Source organism: Balaenoptera musculus, chromosome 5, assembly GCF_009873245.2.
Source record: "Balaenoptera musculus isolate JJ_BM4_2016_0621 chromosome 5, mBalMus1.pri.v3, whole genome shotgun sequence".
Classification (NCBI taxonomy): Eukaryota; Metazoa; Chordata; class Mammalia; order Artiodactyla; family Balaenopteridae; genus Balaenoptera; species Balaenoptera musculus.
The window spans coordinates 27,072,001-27,089,403 of NC_045789.1; the positions used below are offsets into that span (position 1 = coordinate 27,072,001).

The 17,403-nt window shown below is 33.6% G+C and overlaps 1 protein-coding gene across 2 annotated transcripts in view; it reads left to right on the forward strand.

Annotated features, from left to right (window-relative positions):
• ABCE1 (ATP binding cassette subfamily E member 1) overlaps positions 1-17,403 on the forward strand; it is a 35,962-nt gene that overhangs the window by 5,381 nt on the left and 13,178 nt on the right. The window contains exons 2-14 of one of the 2 annotated variants that reach the window (XM_036853053.1): positions 47-180; positions 1,203-1,288; positions 3,947-4,044; positions 5,054-5,171; positions 5,533-5,670; positions 5,831-5,900; positions 6,119-6,215; positions 7,131-7,220; positions 11,768-11,889; positions 14,527-14,748; positions 15,760-15,819; positions 15,919-15,977; positions 17,243-17,353. In XM_036853053.1, the coding sequence (XP_036708948.1) occupies positions 78-180; positions 1,203-1,288; positions 3,947-4,044; positions 5,054-5,171; positions 5,533-5,670; positions 5,831-5,900; positions 6,119-6,215; positions 7,131-7,220; positions 11,768-11,889; positions 14,527-14,748; positions 15,760-15,819; positions 15,919-15,977; positions 17,243-17,353 (1,374 nt within the window). In that variant the 5' untranslated portion in view covers positions 47-77. The remainder of the gene's footprint in view (positions 1-46; positions 181-1,202; positions 1,289-3,946; positions 4,045-5,053; positions 5,172-5,532; positions 5,671-5,830; positions 5,901-6,118; positions 6,216-7,130; positions 7,221-11,767; positions 11,890-14,526; positions 14,749-15,759; positions 15,820-15,918; positions 15,978-17,242; positions 17,354-17,403) is intronic. The other variant, XM_036853054.1, reaches the window with a different exon arrangement.

Genomic DNA, 17,403 nt, shown 5'->3' on the forward strand with positions numbered 1-17,403 from the left:
TAATTGCATTGACTATGCCATAATTTTGTTAATTTTTCTTTAATAGAGGAACTGGATATTCTTACTTCCTTAGAATTATGGCGGATAAATTAACAAGAATTGCTATTGTCAACCATGACAAATGTAAACCTAAGAAGTGTCGGCAGGAGTGCAAAAAGTGTTGCCCTGTGGTTCGAATGGGTAAGCTGTTCTGTGGATCATTTAAGGATAAGAGAAGGTTTTAAAAGAAATACACTGTCTTCATGGTTCTCTAGGCTTTAGTATATACTTTTCTCCCCCGTTAGTTTCTTTAAAATGTAAAAATAAGACCAGATTTTGTTCTAAATTTCTTTTAATGCTTTGTGACTAAATGATCCTGTTTAAGTTCATTGAATACAAAATCAAACCAGAGTTCAAATTACTGAGATTCTTACTGTTCTACAAAATCCTATGGTTACTTTAAGTCATGAAGAAAGGACTGCCAAGATGTTTGTATTGATATTTGATAGTATTCTCCTTAAAAAAAAAAAAAAACTTAATATGAATGACTGTTCATGAGGTTTTGCTATATTTTCAAGATTAAATAAATTTACGACCATTCAGAATTGATGAATTGTTGGTAGTCTTTAAGGGCTAAACTAAATAATTTTTACTTTAAATATACTAGTGAGGTATAAGCTTACTAAATCTTAAAAGAAAATTTAGATGTCATGTGTTACAGTCTACCGTGCTATTCAGAAATTCCATTATTAATATCCCTAATGCCAGGTTTAATTTTGTCTGTGTATTAGATATCCACATAACCTTTGGGGAGCTTCCCTGATTTAGCTAACGTATTTCATTCCCTTATCTGGTGTACATTACCATTTTCAAGGCATATTTTATGGATTATATATTCAGGTCAGTCAGCTTAAAAGTAAAGCTGTTTTAGGATCTGCCGTATTTTTATTAGCATATTTTCTTCCCGTAGTAGATTAAACAAGTAAGCATATTAGAGTCATCTCTGCCTTGCTTGACAAGAGTATTCATATAAGTAGTTAAGTTCAGTAATCTATACAAAGCACTGATTTAAGACGTTATCTCAAATGTATTTCTTTCTGTGGCCTTTGTTTTTAAAAATTTGATTCTATATGAAAATTTGGAGCCAGAATTGCCCAAATAACCGTGTTCAGAAAATTAGAACATCAGGAGAAATGACTTAATTCTGTCTTTTCCTTTGCCAGGAAAATTATGCATAGAGGTTGTCTCCCAGAGCAAAATAGCATGGATTTCTGAAACTCTTTGTATTGGTTGTGGTATTTGTATTAAAGTAAGTGATATTTTATTTATTGGATCAAATTTGTAACCTAAAAATGAAATCTAAAAATTCTGAATACATTATAACTGTTTTTAAAGAGCCAAATATAAAACACTGAATAAAGAATATAAATTCAGAAAAATCTTGTTCTTATATCAATATTATTATTGCTTTTTCAATTAATTAACCACCCCACTTAACAGTTATCCTTAAAAAATAATAATAAAATAAAAGTTATCTTTGCTGTATGCAACTTCGTAAAGCCATTTCCAACCAAAATTAATTTTTTTTCACCCTTTTATGAGGACAATCTCCAAGTCTTTACCAGAACTTTTTTGAAATATAAAAAATATGAGTCATATTACATACATTTTTTTCAAGCCTGTGTTTAATTTTATTTTTTAAATTTATTTATTTGGCTGTGCCAGGTCTTAGTTGCGGCTCGAGGGCTCCTTAGTTGTGGCATGCAAACTCTTAGTTGCGACATGCATGTGGGGTCCGGTTCCCTGGCCAGGGAACGAACCCGGGCCTCCTGTGTTGGGAGCACAGAGTCTTAACCACTGCGCCACCAGGGAAGTCCCTGTGTTTAATTTTAAATTCACACTTTTAAATAAAAATGGACACAGCCAAAAAAAATTTTTTAATTTAACTTAATCCTTAAGTACTGCTTTTGCTGCGTTATGCATTCTTCTATTGTTGGATTTATCCCAATAGTGTAATTTTTCAAAATACCTCAGTTTTTGTTACATTGAATGGTTTGAATAGGGCGTTTTACTAAAGAATGATGGATTTCCAACTTTAGTTCATAAAAGATATTTAGGAGCCAGTGTATAAAGTTCTTAAATTAGTTATTTTTATTTACAGATAACATATTTTAGAAAGATTTCCCAAAATATGGATACCACCTGTTATTTTTTCTAATAAGGCTTGTGTATTTTACATTGGTTTCTGAATCCTCAGTTAAGTATCCAGAAGTACCAAGCTTGGTACCTGAAAGCGTTTTTTCTTGTTTTGAAAATATAAGCAGGAGTTATTTCTTCCAGCAAATACTTACTAATCTTTTTTTTTTTTTTTAATAAATTTATTTATTTATTTATTTTTGGCTGTGTTGGGTCTTCGTTCCTGTGCGAGGGCTTTCTCTAGTCGCGGCGAGCGGGGGCCACTCTTCATTGCGGTGCGCGGGCCTCTCACTGTCGCGGCCTCTCCCATTGCAGAGCACAGGCTCCAGACGCGCAGGCTCAGTAGTTGTGGCTCACGGGCCCAGCCGCTCCGCGGCATGTGTGATCTTCCCAGACCAGGGCTCGAACCCGTGTCCCCTGCATTGGCAGGCAGATTCTTAACCACTGCACCACCAGGGAAGCCCCCTTACTAATCTTTTATTATCTGCCTGCCAATGTTTTGGGTGGTGGAAATCTTAAACAATATATTCGATTTTATTTTCTTTCTTCACTGGTATAGAAAAATGAGATTCCAGAATTTGGGGTATGCACTTCAGTGGCTGAAAAGAAACTGATGTGATGAATTGTTTGGGGGGGGGGGGCGGATAGTGTATACTCCCTGAACACTAAGATACTTGTAATGCACCACATATATGAGCGATGTGGCTATTTTTTTCTTTGTAGATTAAGAGAAGTTTAAATTACCTGCAACCTATAAGCATTTTATGTACGTTGATGGAGTAATAGAGGATTCTGTAAATGGAGGTAATTCCATTTGCAAAAAAAGTCTCGTGTAAAGAATAATTTTTGTTAGAGGTTGGTGATTATTTTGCTAGAAAACAAACAAGAGTTTTGTTTTTTAAACCTCTATGTTCTTATAACTTAGAAAATGGGAATTCCCTGAAATCTTTATATACAGAGACTTTTGAATTAGTCCTCTGAGCTCATTGAACAGTTCTGCCAAACAGATTTCTAATCTGAGGTTATACTCTTTGGTTGTACCTTTATAGTTGTCTGTACTTCTGAGAAATTTTTCTAGCCATGTTACCACTCTTAAATCACCTTCCAATTCTTGCCATTCTTGTTCCTTGGGCATTTATCTGATTGATAGTCACTTATTATTTGAATAAGTTTTTCTATGAGGTTTTTTTTTTTTCCTAATGTGAGTTTACTCAGTTGGAATGTGAAGTATCTTTTTCGTATGGGATGGTTACAAATCACAATGGAAAGACGTTAGTCCTTGCTCTGTGCAAATACTATACTAGCTGTTGTTGGGACATAAATAGACCAAGAAAGGTACAATCCATGACCTTAAAGGACTTTACAAGGTAGAAAAGGAAGCATACAGAGACAGGAAGAAGGAGATAAAGGGAAGGCATTTCTCATTGACTGAATATGGAACTGTATGCTCAATAACCGTGTTTTATCTTGCTCTTAACCTTCTCATACAAAAGCCTCCAGTTCTGTAAGGTTTTTCAGTAAGTATTAAACACATTAAATGTCCAGGATTATACCAGTCACGAGGGGGAGTACAGAATTATTAGATATGATTCTTGCCTTCAAGGAACTTAACTTTTTTAAGCAAAGGATAGGAAATGAAACAGTACTTTACGTCTGTGTGAAACTCCCACTTTTGGAAGATAAATTATAAAAATTTCTTCATCTGTTCATTTTAGTCATGCCTATATTTCTAAAAATTAACAGAAAACTAATTCTTTACTTTAAATAACAGAAGTGCCCCTTTGGCGCCTTATCAATTGTCAATTTACCAAGCAACTTGGAAAAAGAAACAACACACCGATATTGTGCCAACGCCTTCAAGCTTCACAGGTATATTTCCAAGTCAACATTCTTCTTTGCTTCAGTCAAGAGTAAATCCATTTGGAATTTTCAGAAAAATAACAAAAATGGGAAAAAAGTGGTATTAACTTTTGCATCCACTAAAGCAAAGTACAGTATTATAACATCATGCAGAATCATATTGTATATGTCAGTGGTTCATTCTAGCTAACATTAAAATTACCTGAGGGTCTTTTTAAAACTACTAATGCCCAGGTAATTTCAGCCCAGTTGAATTACATCTTATCTCTGGATGTACAGTCTGGACCTTAGTAAGTTGAAAAGGCTCCCAGTGATTCTAATATACAACTGGGGGTGAGAATCACTGTTGTTAATAATATCCTTATCCCCAAAATTACTTTTAAGGGAACTCATCTTGATTTTATTTATCTATTAATCTCATAATCTACAGAGAATATTACTCTGGACTTCGACATATATTGTTAATAACAGGCATTCTTTGAGGTTTTTAATCTGCTGAACACTAATATTTTGAATCTAGGAGTCTAGATTTAACGAATAAAAAGGTATTTCTCAACCTGCCAGCTTTAAGGGGCCTACTGCAGCAGGGAGAATGAAGTGGAATATTTCTGGTTGATGTGGCACTTCTCTCCTTGTAAGTAAATGACAGGCCAAAAAAAAGACAGTGTGAGGTTGCACCTGCTATGCAATTTTCTACCAAAGCATTTTATTATACATTAAAACTGAGCCTTATATTGTAAAGAAAAATTGTTACTTTAGAATAGACTTTGAGTGAAAGTTGAATAAGTAAAATTTGGAGTAATATTAGTCGTGGATGCATTTCTAACAACAGTTTAAGTTAATCTTGGCTGCTGTTTTTGTTTTTTCCTAATAGCCAATAATATCTGGCATATATCTCTTTTGGCTTATTAATGAATGTGTGTGGAGTGCAAGTGCATTAAAATACATCATTCTGGTGTTACGTCGCTTTTTCTACATAAGTCTGAGTTGTCTTATTATTTTTGTACACTTACGACAGGTTGCCTATTCCTCGTCCGGGTGAAGTTTTGGGATTAGTTGGAACTAATGGTATTGGAAAGTCAACTGCTTTAAAAATTTTAGCAGGAAAGCAAAAGCCAAACCTTGGAAAATATGATGTATGTACTACCACCTTATAAAAATGAATGTCTTGGTTCAGTTTTATGAGGCTATGAAGGAGAGACTATGTGTGATTTTATTTTTTAATGTTCTTACTTTCAAGATTATTTGTGGAATTAATGCTGAGAAACTATAAATGAAACTCCTTTTTAGGTAAAATCTGTTTATGCTGCTTAATTGATAATTCTGAACTTTTGTAAACTGTTATGAGTTGGTGTTTCTTGATTTGAAATTAAATCCACCTCTAATATTATCTTAGAAGCAGAGGTATTCTATTTGGATATGTGTTCTATTTTGTATAACATTCATCCTCTTTGCAATTATATTATTAAATTCAGATAATTATATATATATTTCTAGGACCCACCTGATTGGCAAGAAATTTTGACTTACTTCCGTGGATCTGAATTGCAAAATTACTTTACCAAGATTCTTGAAGATGACCTAAAAGCCATTATCAAACCTCAGTATGTAGACCAGATTCCCAAGGCTGCAAAGGTTAGTTGCTTTTTAGGAGGAATTTAGTGGGTATTACAAATATTGGTGGACATATAAAAGATAAATCAAAGTAAACTTGTTTTATTTTGTGACTCTTTTTAATAGTGAAGGAATTTTAGTATTGAAGGAAAATAATACTATTTCTGATATATTATGGCAGGGGACAGTGGGGTCTATTTTGGACCGGAAAGATGAAACAAAGTCACAAGCAGTTGTATGTCAGCAGCTCGGTAAGTGTTTATTTTGTGTATGTGTTTTAATAGGCCCTGAACTTAACTCATAAAGATAGGTATCTTTATATGGATTACTGAAATAAATGGAAAAATCTCTAGTAGTTGTCGTATTTTCAACAGAAATATTCAAACGCAGAATGATTTGCAATATACATTTTATCCTGAAGAGGTAAAATAAAATAACATTGAACACAATGCCTCTATGTTCTTTGTAGATTTAACCCATCTAAAAGAACGCAATGTTGAAGATCTTTCAGGAGGAGAGTTGCAGAGATTTGCCTGTGCTGTCGTTTGTATACAGAAAGCTGATATGTAGGTTACTTTATACTTTTTGTAAATCTTATCCTTACTTTAGAGTTTTTATTTATAATGCTGCTAATAGAGCAGTGGTTTGAGAGAAATTAATAGAAAGAGTATCTAATATTCTAACTTTGAGGTCAGATGTTGAAGCAGTTGTGCATCCATTGCCCATTTCCCTGTTATTCCATCAGGGGTAAAAAATTCATTTAGGTAAGTACCTTACAACTTACGGATTCTAGAGCTCTTTAATCTGAAGTCAGCTGTTTATTTTGTAAACTCTTTTTATACATAAGAAGGACATTTTTTTAAGATAAAGCTCTCCTACCAGGCCGGCAAGGTTTTCCATAGCTCAAGTGGAAAATCAGGTCTTTTAGGTTATCCTAAATCAGGGTGGCTTGTCATGTGAGAGAGAAGAAGGAAGTGAAAAAGGCGAGTTTCCTTTCTACCTTTTAATGCCTCTCTTCTCCCAGATATTTTTTGCTCTCATCTTTTTCCATACTTCTACTCTGGCATCCAGTGCAGGCTAGTTTTTCTCCATAAAGTATTCTGTAATTCTGGGCAGAGCCCTCCTTTCCAAAAACTCTGTTTGCTTTAGTGCAACCGACTTTAGCCAATTAAGAGAGCCCTCTGAATTACTTCGGAATATATCAGAATATTTTTCATGAGGAGATAACAGTTTGTAAGTTAGCCTAATCTGGGAGTCTCTCCCCAGACTTGATATGCAGTCCTGCCTTTCGTAATTTCTTTTCTTCTACTTCTGAACAGAATACAGAAATTTTTACCATTATGGGGTGGGCTCCTCATTATTATAAGGGGATTTTTGTTGTTGTTAAATCAGAAACTATATCTCAGTGCTTTAAAATAACATGCAAGATAGAATTTTATCATACTTGCCTTTCAAATTATGTTTGCTTTTCTTTTTCATAGTTTAATGTTTGATGAACCTTCTAGTTACCTAGATGTCAAGCAGCGTTTAAAGGCTGCTATTACTATACGATCTCTAATAAATCCAGATAGGTAAGTACAGATTTGGTATATGCCTGTGCTGTTTTGTTTGAGGAGTTTCACAAAGTTTAAACACTGGGACCATCAATGTCACATACATGTGCGTGTTTTCCATCTTGGTCATTGGAGCTGTCGCTTGAACTTACCTTCCTCTATCTAGAAAAGAGATTCTTAATGCAAGATCCATTTACTACCATACCTGTTTCCAGGGAGCCTAAGAATACTCTGTAGTGATATGCAAATTTTGGCATATATGTATGGATTTCTGGGAAGCAGATCCTTAACTTTTACCAGATCCTCAAATGGATATGTCACTCATACACACAATTTAGAACAGAGTAATTCTTGTTTCCCAGGTCTTACTGAGCACAAGGGAGTTCTTAAAAACTTCTCTTAAGTAATCACAACATCCTGTATTTGTAGGGTGCTTTTGTAGTTTGCAGAGTTTTTATATCCATTATCTCATTTGCGCCTCAGTAATCTTGTAAGTAAGAATCTAGGTGGTATTCCCATTTTGCAGATGAAGATGTTTTAAGGTCAGAAAAGCTAGTTATTTCTAGGTTTCAAATTTATGATATGGCAAGAACCCAGGGCTTTTTTCTGTTCCTCTCTTTAGTAGCTGATTTAATTCATAGCTAATCTTACAAGAGAGCAAGAGAAATCCCTAGGGATCAAAAACCAAAGAGAGAACTGTAAATTACAGGAGAAGAACAAGGATGGCTTTCCTGAGGGGACGTTGCTTGTCTCTGTAGTAAGTCTTGAGCTTTAACAACCACTTGTGGGCAAGAAGCAAGGCCTTGTATTGAATTATCACACAAAGTGCCGGGACTCTCAAACGACTGCTTTCTCAGCAAAAGAGGAAACACAGGAGGATGTCAAGGAAACATACACCTGTCACTCACTGAGATCCTTGGACATGGAGGGCTGGCTCCCCTTCGGATCTCTTTAGGGACCGGCAGCTCACAGGGGTGTGGAATTGAAATGTATGTAATCAGGGCCGTCTAAGAGCCATCCGTGTTAAGAGAGTCGTATAACAAGAGGGCCCTGGAGTCTTCAGTTCTGTGGCACCTAGATGAAGCAAATACAAAACCACTCTGGAAGCAGATGCCCGCAACCCTGGTCACACAGGATTTCTACAGGTCAAGGCTCAAGAGCTTTAAGCCCAGGGTTATAATTGATAGGAGGAAACTGTCTACAAATGAGTCAGTAGACACAACAAACAGCAGAATTTAGACTTCAGGAACTTCGAGTGACATTCCCAAAGAGACTGTAAAATAATATTTAAAATAATTTAAAACATGAAGATTTAAAACTCTAAGAATATGATACTACAAAAAAGCAACAGGTAAATGTTTAAAAAACCCAAACAAATCTAGGAATTAAAAGTATAGTCATGACATTGAAAACTCACTGGACAGATTAGACAGGTTAGGTACAACAGAAAAGAGCGTGAGAAACTTGAAAAGTTGGTCTGAGCAAGTTACCAGAATACAGCAGAGAGAGAATGAGATTGAAATACAGAAGGGAGGTTCAGAGACATGGAGAATGGGATAAGAGAGAATAGAATGAGAAGATGATTTACATATATCTTAATAAGAGTCTGAAAAATAAAGCTATGAAAAGGTCATGGCTGGGTATTTTCCAGAATTGGAAAACTTGACTCCATAGATTCAAGGAGCAAATGATCCATGTACATACCTTGAAGTAAAACTTGGAATATCAGTGGTAAAGAGACAGTCTTAGTTGAGCCAAACTGTAGCCATAATTTTCACTTCATACATAGACCAGGGCATTATGATAGCCTCTTTGGGGAAAGTAAGAGTATAAAATGTCCCAATATTCAGGGACTTCAGGATAAGGTAAATTAAAGAATATACATGCAGTCAAGTCAGTAGTTCTCAACCCTAATACCTTTTTATAAAACATTTTTATATTCCTTTGTTTTACTGAAATGAATATCATAGATCTCTACATTTACACATATTTTTTTAATACTACATAATGCTTTAACTGTAATAAAAAAGCTAAAAGGATAATAATTTACAACCAGGTGCCATGTATTTTAATATTCAGCCAAATCACTACATTCTATATTATGAGAGGGCAGTAACCATAGTTGTAAAAGGGATAACATGCCAAAACAGGTTAGATTGACAAAGCGAAGAAAGTGATTGTTAGACAGTTTCTCAGATGTGCTGGGTCTCATTTTTATAGGTATAGGGTCAAAATAATCTCTTTGTAGTGATAGACTGATAATAAAAAGTTACAGGAAGTATATCTGCATCCTGAAATTCTATAACATATCAAGGCATACATTTAGTCTTTAATGCTGTAAAAAGATTTTGAAGCTCATATCCTCTGATAAACAACAAGAAATAGAGGATGGATTAGAGAGGAGAACAGTAATGCGAGAGGAAGGTTAAAAACCAACAGATAACCCAAAATTAAGTGTAGGGTGTAAATTTTCATAGCATAGATTTCTCATGATGCAGATTATTGTTTCTTCCCAAACCCTCAGAAAATAGAGTGGCTCCCCTAAATCTTTTTTAACATTTTGGACTTCTGCATAAGCTCCATTTGAAAGTAGGGAAGGCAGGAGGTGTGACTTATTTTTTTCTTCTTTTCAAAGCACATTAAAAGCCACTAGATAATAACTATGCTGCCTTATACTGGGCCTTGAAGATTTTAATGGTAAAAAAGCAGAGAATTATTCCAAATAATGGAACATTGCCAATAAAGATACCAAGGCAGGATAAGTATTGGCCCACTTGGGTGATTTGCCATTTTTATTGATGCTCAAAAGCTTATTTGCATATTAAGAAGGGTGTTCCTACTGGAGGTAGAATTGGAGGTGAACCATGAAAGGGTTATGTAGAATTTCAGCAGGTGAGGATTTTAGGTAGGATTTTAGACCATTGAGATGATAGACCACCCTTAGACACACAGGGATGGAAGGGTAGATTATTCAGGAAACAAGGAAAGAGCCATTTTTCAGTGTGTCCTATATATAAATGAAATAAAAGAAGTACAGATGCTGTGGTTCAGTTGACCAATTTTTCAACTTTACAGTATTGTGAAAGCAATACACATTCAGTAGAAACTGTACTTCAAATTTTGAATTTTGATGTTTTCCCAGTCTGGCGATAGGCAGTACGATATTGTCTTCTGATGCTGGGCAACGGCAGCAAGCCGCAGCTTCAAGTCAGCCACATGAGCACGAGGGTGAACAGCTGGTACCCTTAGAACCATTCTGTTTTTCACTTTCAGTACATTACATGAGATACTCAACACTTTATCATAAAATAGGCTTTATGTTAAATGATTTTGCCCAACTGTAGGCTAATACAAGTGTTCTGAGCACATTTCAAGTAGGCTAGGCTAAGTATGATGTTTGTTAGATTAGGCATATTAAATGCATTTTCAAATTACGATGTGTTTATCAGGGTGTAACCTTATAAATTGAGGAAGATCTATAGTAGCTAAAGTTTTGGAAGGTCTTAAAAGAAAGTCTGAAGATGGTATGTGTTTCATTTGGAACTAAGAGCCACATCTGGGGACCTGAAGAAAATGAGGTTTGTTAAAAGCCTATAAAAATATTGATAGAAATGACAGCCTGAATTAGAATCTAGATAAAGAAAGAAAAGAATGAATTAGGCATGCTTGACAATTTAAACAATATATGATTGCAAATAAAATTGAGTCTTTTTTTTATGGGAGTAGTGATTCCATCAATAAAAATATGGCTGGTTTTTATTTGTACAGGAAGCTGATAAATTAGAATTTTAGGTGTCTGTAGGACATTGCTTTTTGAACATCTTGAGCTAAGTTGAATAGGAATAAGATGCTGCCTAAAAGCTTTATGACTATTATTTGCCTAATAGTTTCTATACTAGCAATACTTTTTTCTTACCACTTGAAAAGTCATGTCATAGCCCATCCCGTTCATAAAGTGCTCCAGTACACACACTAATCTATTTTCTTTCTTACCGTCACTAGATTTTTATTACCTGTAAAAACATTTTGCTAATGTAGTGTTTTTTGGTATTGTTTCATATCTATTCCTTGTCTCCACAGCTAAAGTGAAAGTTCTTGGGTTGAGGATTCTGTTGTATTCTCTATGCATTCCTTACTACAGCTAGCATGAGACAGGACAAGTAGAAGGGTTTAATGCATAAGTTGAAGAGCATAATAAACAGTTTAGAATAGTTCTGATTTAAATCTATTATAATTGTTTCTGCTTTGTAAAGTTTATTTTAAAATATGTTTTTTATTAGCCAAACATTTATTTCATACATGCATACACTATTTCATGTTAACTTTTTTCTTTTAGTTTAGGAAAACAATTTGAAGTACGAACGTTGATAATGAGTCTTAAAGAAAATGTTTTATTACTTATGCTTAATATGGTCTTTACGGTTAATTTTTTAAAAATATATCTACCTGAAATTTACACTGTAGTTTTTTAAAAAACTATGTAAAAGTTTTAATTATAATTAAATATAATTTTAATTATATATATTATATTACATTTTAAAATAAAAATCTATATTGATTTTCAGATATATCATTGTGGTGGAGCATGATCTAAGTGTATTAGACTATCTCTCTGACTTCATCTGCTGTTTATATGGCGTACCAAGTGCTTACGGTGTTGTCACTATGCCTTTTAGTGTAAGAGAAGGTAACTTGAAAAACTTTTCACAATGCTGTATTCTCTTTCACTCTAATGCTTAGAAAATGTATTGCTGTTGATGCTAAGTAGTTAAGTATTGCTCTCGTATTACTTATCCAAAACTCTGGCCTTAAGGAATTTAATCTCCCAATAGAATATACATATATAAGGTTATATACATCAGTTGTTAAACATAACCTATGTCTTTTTGTAGAAGCTTTTGTTGTGGGTAAAAATGCTTTATCAATTTCACTCTATTTATTTATTTGCTCTATTTGCTATATTAAAAGTTTCTTTTATATTTTGGCCTCTGCAGCATCACTGTACTATTTGTCATGTTCAGCTTTATCTTTGACGGGCCAATACCAATAGGAAAACTCTTAAAATTCATTTAGTGCATCTTGTTTTCATGTTTCAAATTTATCTGTAATCTGTATCCTAAGTTTGTGAAACTAAGACTATACAAAAGTCTAATAAGATAGTTAAGTATATTATAGTCTAGTAAGTGACTAAAATTCTAATAAAATAGCTTAGTAAGTGTATTTTCACTTACTCCTTTTACTTTCAGGAAAGAAGGACTCTCTGGTCTTTCTTTTCCATGTCTCTTCCCTAAGCAGGTTAGGCAAAAGTAAAAACTAGCCTACCACTAAGTGGCTCTTGAAACAGAATCAGTGCACTCGCTACCTGGTACACCTTCTTCCTTTTAATTTCTTTCCTGTTCCCCTTCACTGCTTCCTCATTCCTATTTTTACTTTTTTACATTTCTTCTCTCCAGCTATGCCTTAAGCTGGCAATCTAGAACACCTAAAAGGACTACTTAGTCCATATCTTGAAAAAATACCGTATTCTACAAGAATAATTATTCATGTAGCCTTATAGCTCCCTAGGTTGAACAGGCTCTTTTTCTTTTTTTTTTTTTTTTTAAAGCTGTCTCTTCAAAGAGATTGCTTTTGAGTTACCTAAGAAACTTTTGGAGAAAGAAATTATATTGCATCATACTCTGCATAAAAAGGCGGTGGTAGCTCTTTTAATTTATAAAAAGTGTATAAATAGTTTAAGGTGTGGAGAAGGAATTGCTCTCACGTCCCTATCTATATATTTGAGATAGGTAGGCATTTTAAGGGAAAATTTGTGAGATTGCCCAGTTTTCTTTCCAGTAGTCTTTAAGAGATGATATCAGAAGCAATTAATGTTTTACTCTCCTCAGTTAGCAAGTATTTATTGAATGCCGACTCTGCCTAAAGTAGTTCTAGAATCACATTGATGATAATGACATGGGTACCTGGCAATCACTTTTCATAATTCCATTTATAGATGCCATGTCTAAAGCCTATGCCAAGAAGTAGTTCCTGGTGAGGTTTTTAATGTACCCTATCTGTTAAAACAATTCAAGTAACAAACTGCACTTAATCTTTCTGCTTTCCTTTAATATACTGAAATTAACACATTATATGTAAAAGCTCTTTATGAACTGTAAAGGAATTTTAGCTTGAACTCACTTTTAAATTGGCAAGAGAGACATTGCAGTATTAATGTATAAAGCTGACTTGTTAGTGTTTTTTCCACAAAGTCACTTCTCTGAGCTTTCATTTTCTTACCTGATGAATTAGGCACTTGGACTAAATGGCCACTAAGGTTCCTTCAAGTTTATATTTTTATTTAATTTTTGGTTTTAATCTTTTTAACCCCACATTTGTAATTTTTAAATAGTTTAAGATATAAAAATGCTAATTTGGGCAGAATAAACACATGTTTATTCTGTCAATAAATATTTATTGAACACCTGTGTTCTAGGCTGAAAAGGCCTAGATGTGGTTCTTAATTGCAGATGACATGAATAATATCCTTAGACTTTCTTTCAAGACCTTCTGAAACTTCACCTACTGTCCTTCTCTTATAAATAGTAAACACTTTAAAAACGGATCTTTTCACTGTTTCCCAAATAATCCACTTTTCCATTTCTGTGCACCTGCCATTGTGGTTCTTAACAACTTCAGTATGGAGGAATTTTCATGTACAGTATGTTAGTTTACTTTCAGTTATTAAAATCTGTTTAGATAATGGTGTTTGTACAGTGAAGCCAAAAAAAAGGTTAATGAAATTAGTTTGTTATTATAAATTTCTTTCAAACCTGCGAAGTTAATCTGAAAACAAATGCAGTAAATCGTAACTTCAACGTATGGTTATGTCTCACATGAAAATGAATATTCATAACTTAAATCATCTTTAAAAAATTATTGCTCAAACTATTTAAATTTATTTTATGTCTGTCTGAAAATATTCCATTTTACTTGTCATTTTGTAGAGAAAAATTACAATTTTTTATTTTAAAATACAGAAGAAATGGCAGTATAGGCTTTCACATAAAATCTGATGGAAAAAATCTTATAAAAATCACGTAATAATGAAAAGTTATGCTTTGTGTATATAGGCATGTATGTATGCATGAATTATTTAAACTTGGCATTAGGTACGTGAAACACTGTTGTCACACTGCATGCTATAAATCCACAGAAATTTAAATCTATGCATAGATTGCTCACAAGAGAGCCTAGGGTTTTGGCTTTTATATGATAATTTATTTTTGTGGAAAAAGTTTAGTCTTTAAGTGATCTTTACTAATCTATTTCAATGACTTTCCAACAGGCATAAACATTTTTTTGGATGGCTACGTTCCAACAGAAAACTTGAGATTCAGAGATTCATCACTTGTTTTTAAAGTAGCTGAGACAGCAAATGAAGAAGAAGTTAAAAAGATGTGTATGTATAAATATCCTGGAATGAAGAAAAAGATGGGAGAGTTTGAGCTAGCAATTGTAGCTGGAGAGTTTACAGATTCTGAAATCATGGTGATGTTGGGGGAAAATGGTAAGTTTTCCTTATTTTGTGATATTCGGAAGTTTGTTCTGTTTATCCAGTAACTGAGTGTTAATTACTCCGTGAAAAACTTTGACTCAGTTATAGGTCTGGGAGCTGGATTGAATTCCTACATTTCTCAGTGTAGTTCACATTTTGTGACAACATATGATTTAATCTGTCATTTAATCGGGTTCATATTTCTTACTTTGTTTTCATAACCTTCAGTGAGAATAAGATTTTTTCTAAGCTGGTTTTTCTATGTATAAATTGATACGAATAGCACTTATTCATCTTAGAAACTGACTAGGAAGGAAAGGATAAATTTGTAGTTCTGAAGCAGTCTAGTTTAAAATGTTTTCCTTGCATTCCTCCACTTGGAACCTTTCTTAATTTAAATTTAGGCTACTCTAACTTTGTAAATAGTTGTATTACCAACACTTTTTAGTAATAGATTATCGTCATAAATATAGTTATGAAATGAATTTGAGTGCCAAATATCTGGTATTGCTTTCATGATTTTTAGAAAAAGATTTGAATTGTGTACTTACAGCTTACAAAACTGTAGAAGAAAAAAACTTTATGAAGATTGTTGCAATGTATCAGTTTTTAGTTAACAGGAATTTTGAGCTTGGTTGCAATTAAATATTTCATGTAACTGGCCTTTATGATGATGGTATCAATCGTAACAGTTATTGTCCTGTCTTAACAATAAATTGTGTGCATTGATATTTTAGCTAAGTAAGTCTTTCAAGAACTAACCCAAGACTTTATAGACCCACCATTTGTTAAAATGGCCGTCATAAGCTTTAAATAGTCTATATTCCTCCTAATTAGTTTAGAATGATACTTGAGAGATGAATCATGAAAGTTCAAGTATTTTTCTATATAGCCTTCAGAATTCAGTAGTGTCAGTGTATTTGTTCAAAACTAATTTCTCAGCTAAAACCCATTAGTACATTAGTGATTTACTGTAAATGTGAAGCATCTTTCAAGTCAATTTTTTGTATGTTGTGTTGCCAGGTACTGGTAAAACGACATTTATCAGAATGCTTGCTGGGAGACTTAAACCTGATGAAGGAGGTACTATTGTAATATTGAGTCTTTTTACTCTGTTCCACATAGTAAACTTTGAAGATCTGGGCCGTTTTCAGTGTCTTACTTATTTGCATTACTTTGCAGGGGAAGTACCAGTTTTAAATGTCAGTTATAAGCCACAGAAAATCAGTCCCAAATCAACCGTGAGTTATTCTGTTATTTTGTTATTGAAGAAGAGTTTATATATATATATATATATATACCTAGATCATTAATTTTACACTATATCAAAATTTTTCTCCAAATTAGTTTCTGTACAGGTGTAATAAGGTGGCTAAGGAAGATCTTAGGACTACTACAGTCCTTTATTCATTTCCACTGCTAGGAAACTCTTTTAAAGTCTGTTTGGCATCTTTTTCCAAAATAAATCTTCAAAAACTTAATGTGTTTTGGTGCTGCAAATGACATCAAGAAAGTGAAAGGCTACCCGCAGGACTGGAGAAATTATTTGCAAATCATATATCTAATAAGGTACTCGTATCCAAAATATATAAAGAACTCTTACAGCTCAATTTTTAGATGAGCAAAGGATTTGAATAGACATTTTTCCAAAGAAAATATACAGATAGCCAATAAACACATGAAAAGATGCACAGCATCGTTAGTCATTAGGGAAATACAAATCAAAACCACATTGAGATACCACATCACACCCACTAGAATGACTTAAAGCAGAAAGACAATAACAAGTATTGCTGAGGATGTAGAGAAATTAGAACCTCATACGTTGCTGGTGGGAATAAAAAATGGTAGAGCCACTGTTACTCTGCCATAAAAAGAAATAAAACACTGATACATGTTACAATATGGATGAGCCTTAAAACATTATGAAATTAACCTCCTTTGATTTCTGCAGGTGTTGTAATGAACTAATTAACTACAGTATCTATGCTCAGTACCTCAGTACTCACTCATGTTGGGAATATTTGAGATGGCTTGGCTTACAAGGAAAATTTTATCATTGATGCTTTCTATAAGCTTAGCTTTTAAGTTCTCAAACTCAGCCCTCTCCTCAGATAACAACTTAAAAGACATCTTAAATTCATCCCTGTCATATTATTGTGCATTTTGTGTTAGCTCACAGATTGCCGAAGATTACTTGATACCCATAGTGACCTTTAGAAGTATTCCTAGTCTCTAATGATTTCTTCCCTGAAACCTTCATCATTTACTACTTTCAAATTTTAAGATTTTTGTTTTGTTTTTTTTTTAACTTGGACATGGTGGGTTTTTAATTTTTAAAATCTCAAAAAACATGTCATAGCTGATGGATAAGCATCAAAATACTATCGATATCTGTTGGTGGCAAATTGATATACTTTTGCTGTGTAGCTTAACTTTCTCAAGATTCATAATTAGAGTAGTTCTGTACTGAAATAAAATTTCAATACTTTTCCATTAAAAACAGGGAAGTGTTCGCCAGCTACTACATGAAAAGATCAGAGATGCTTACACTCATCCACAATTTGTGACTGATGTAATGAAGCCTCTGCAAATTGAAAACATCATCGATCAAGAGGTACTCTAAATAATTTTTGTTGTTTTGTCATTTTATTGTTTTAAACTTTG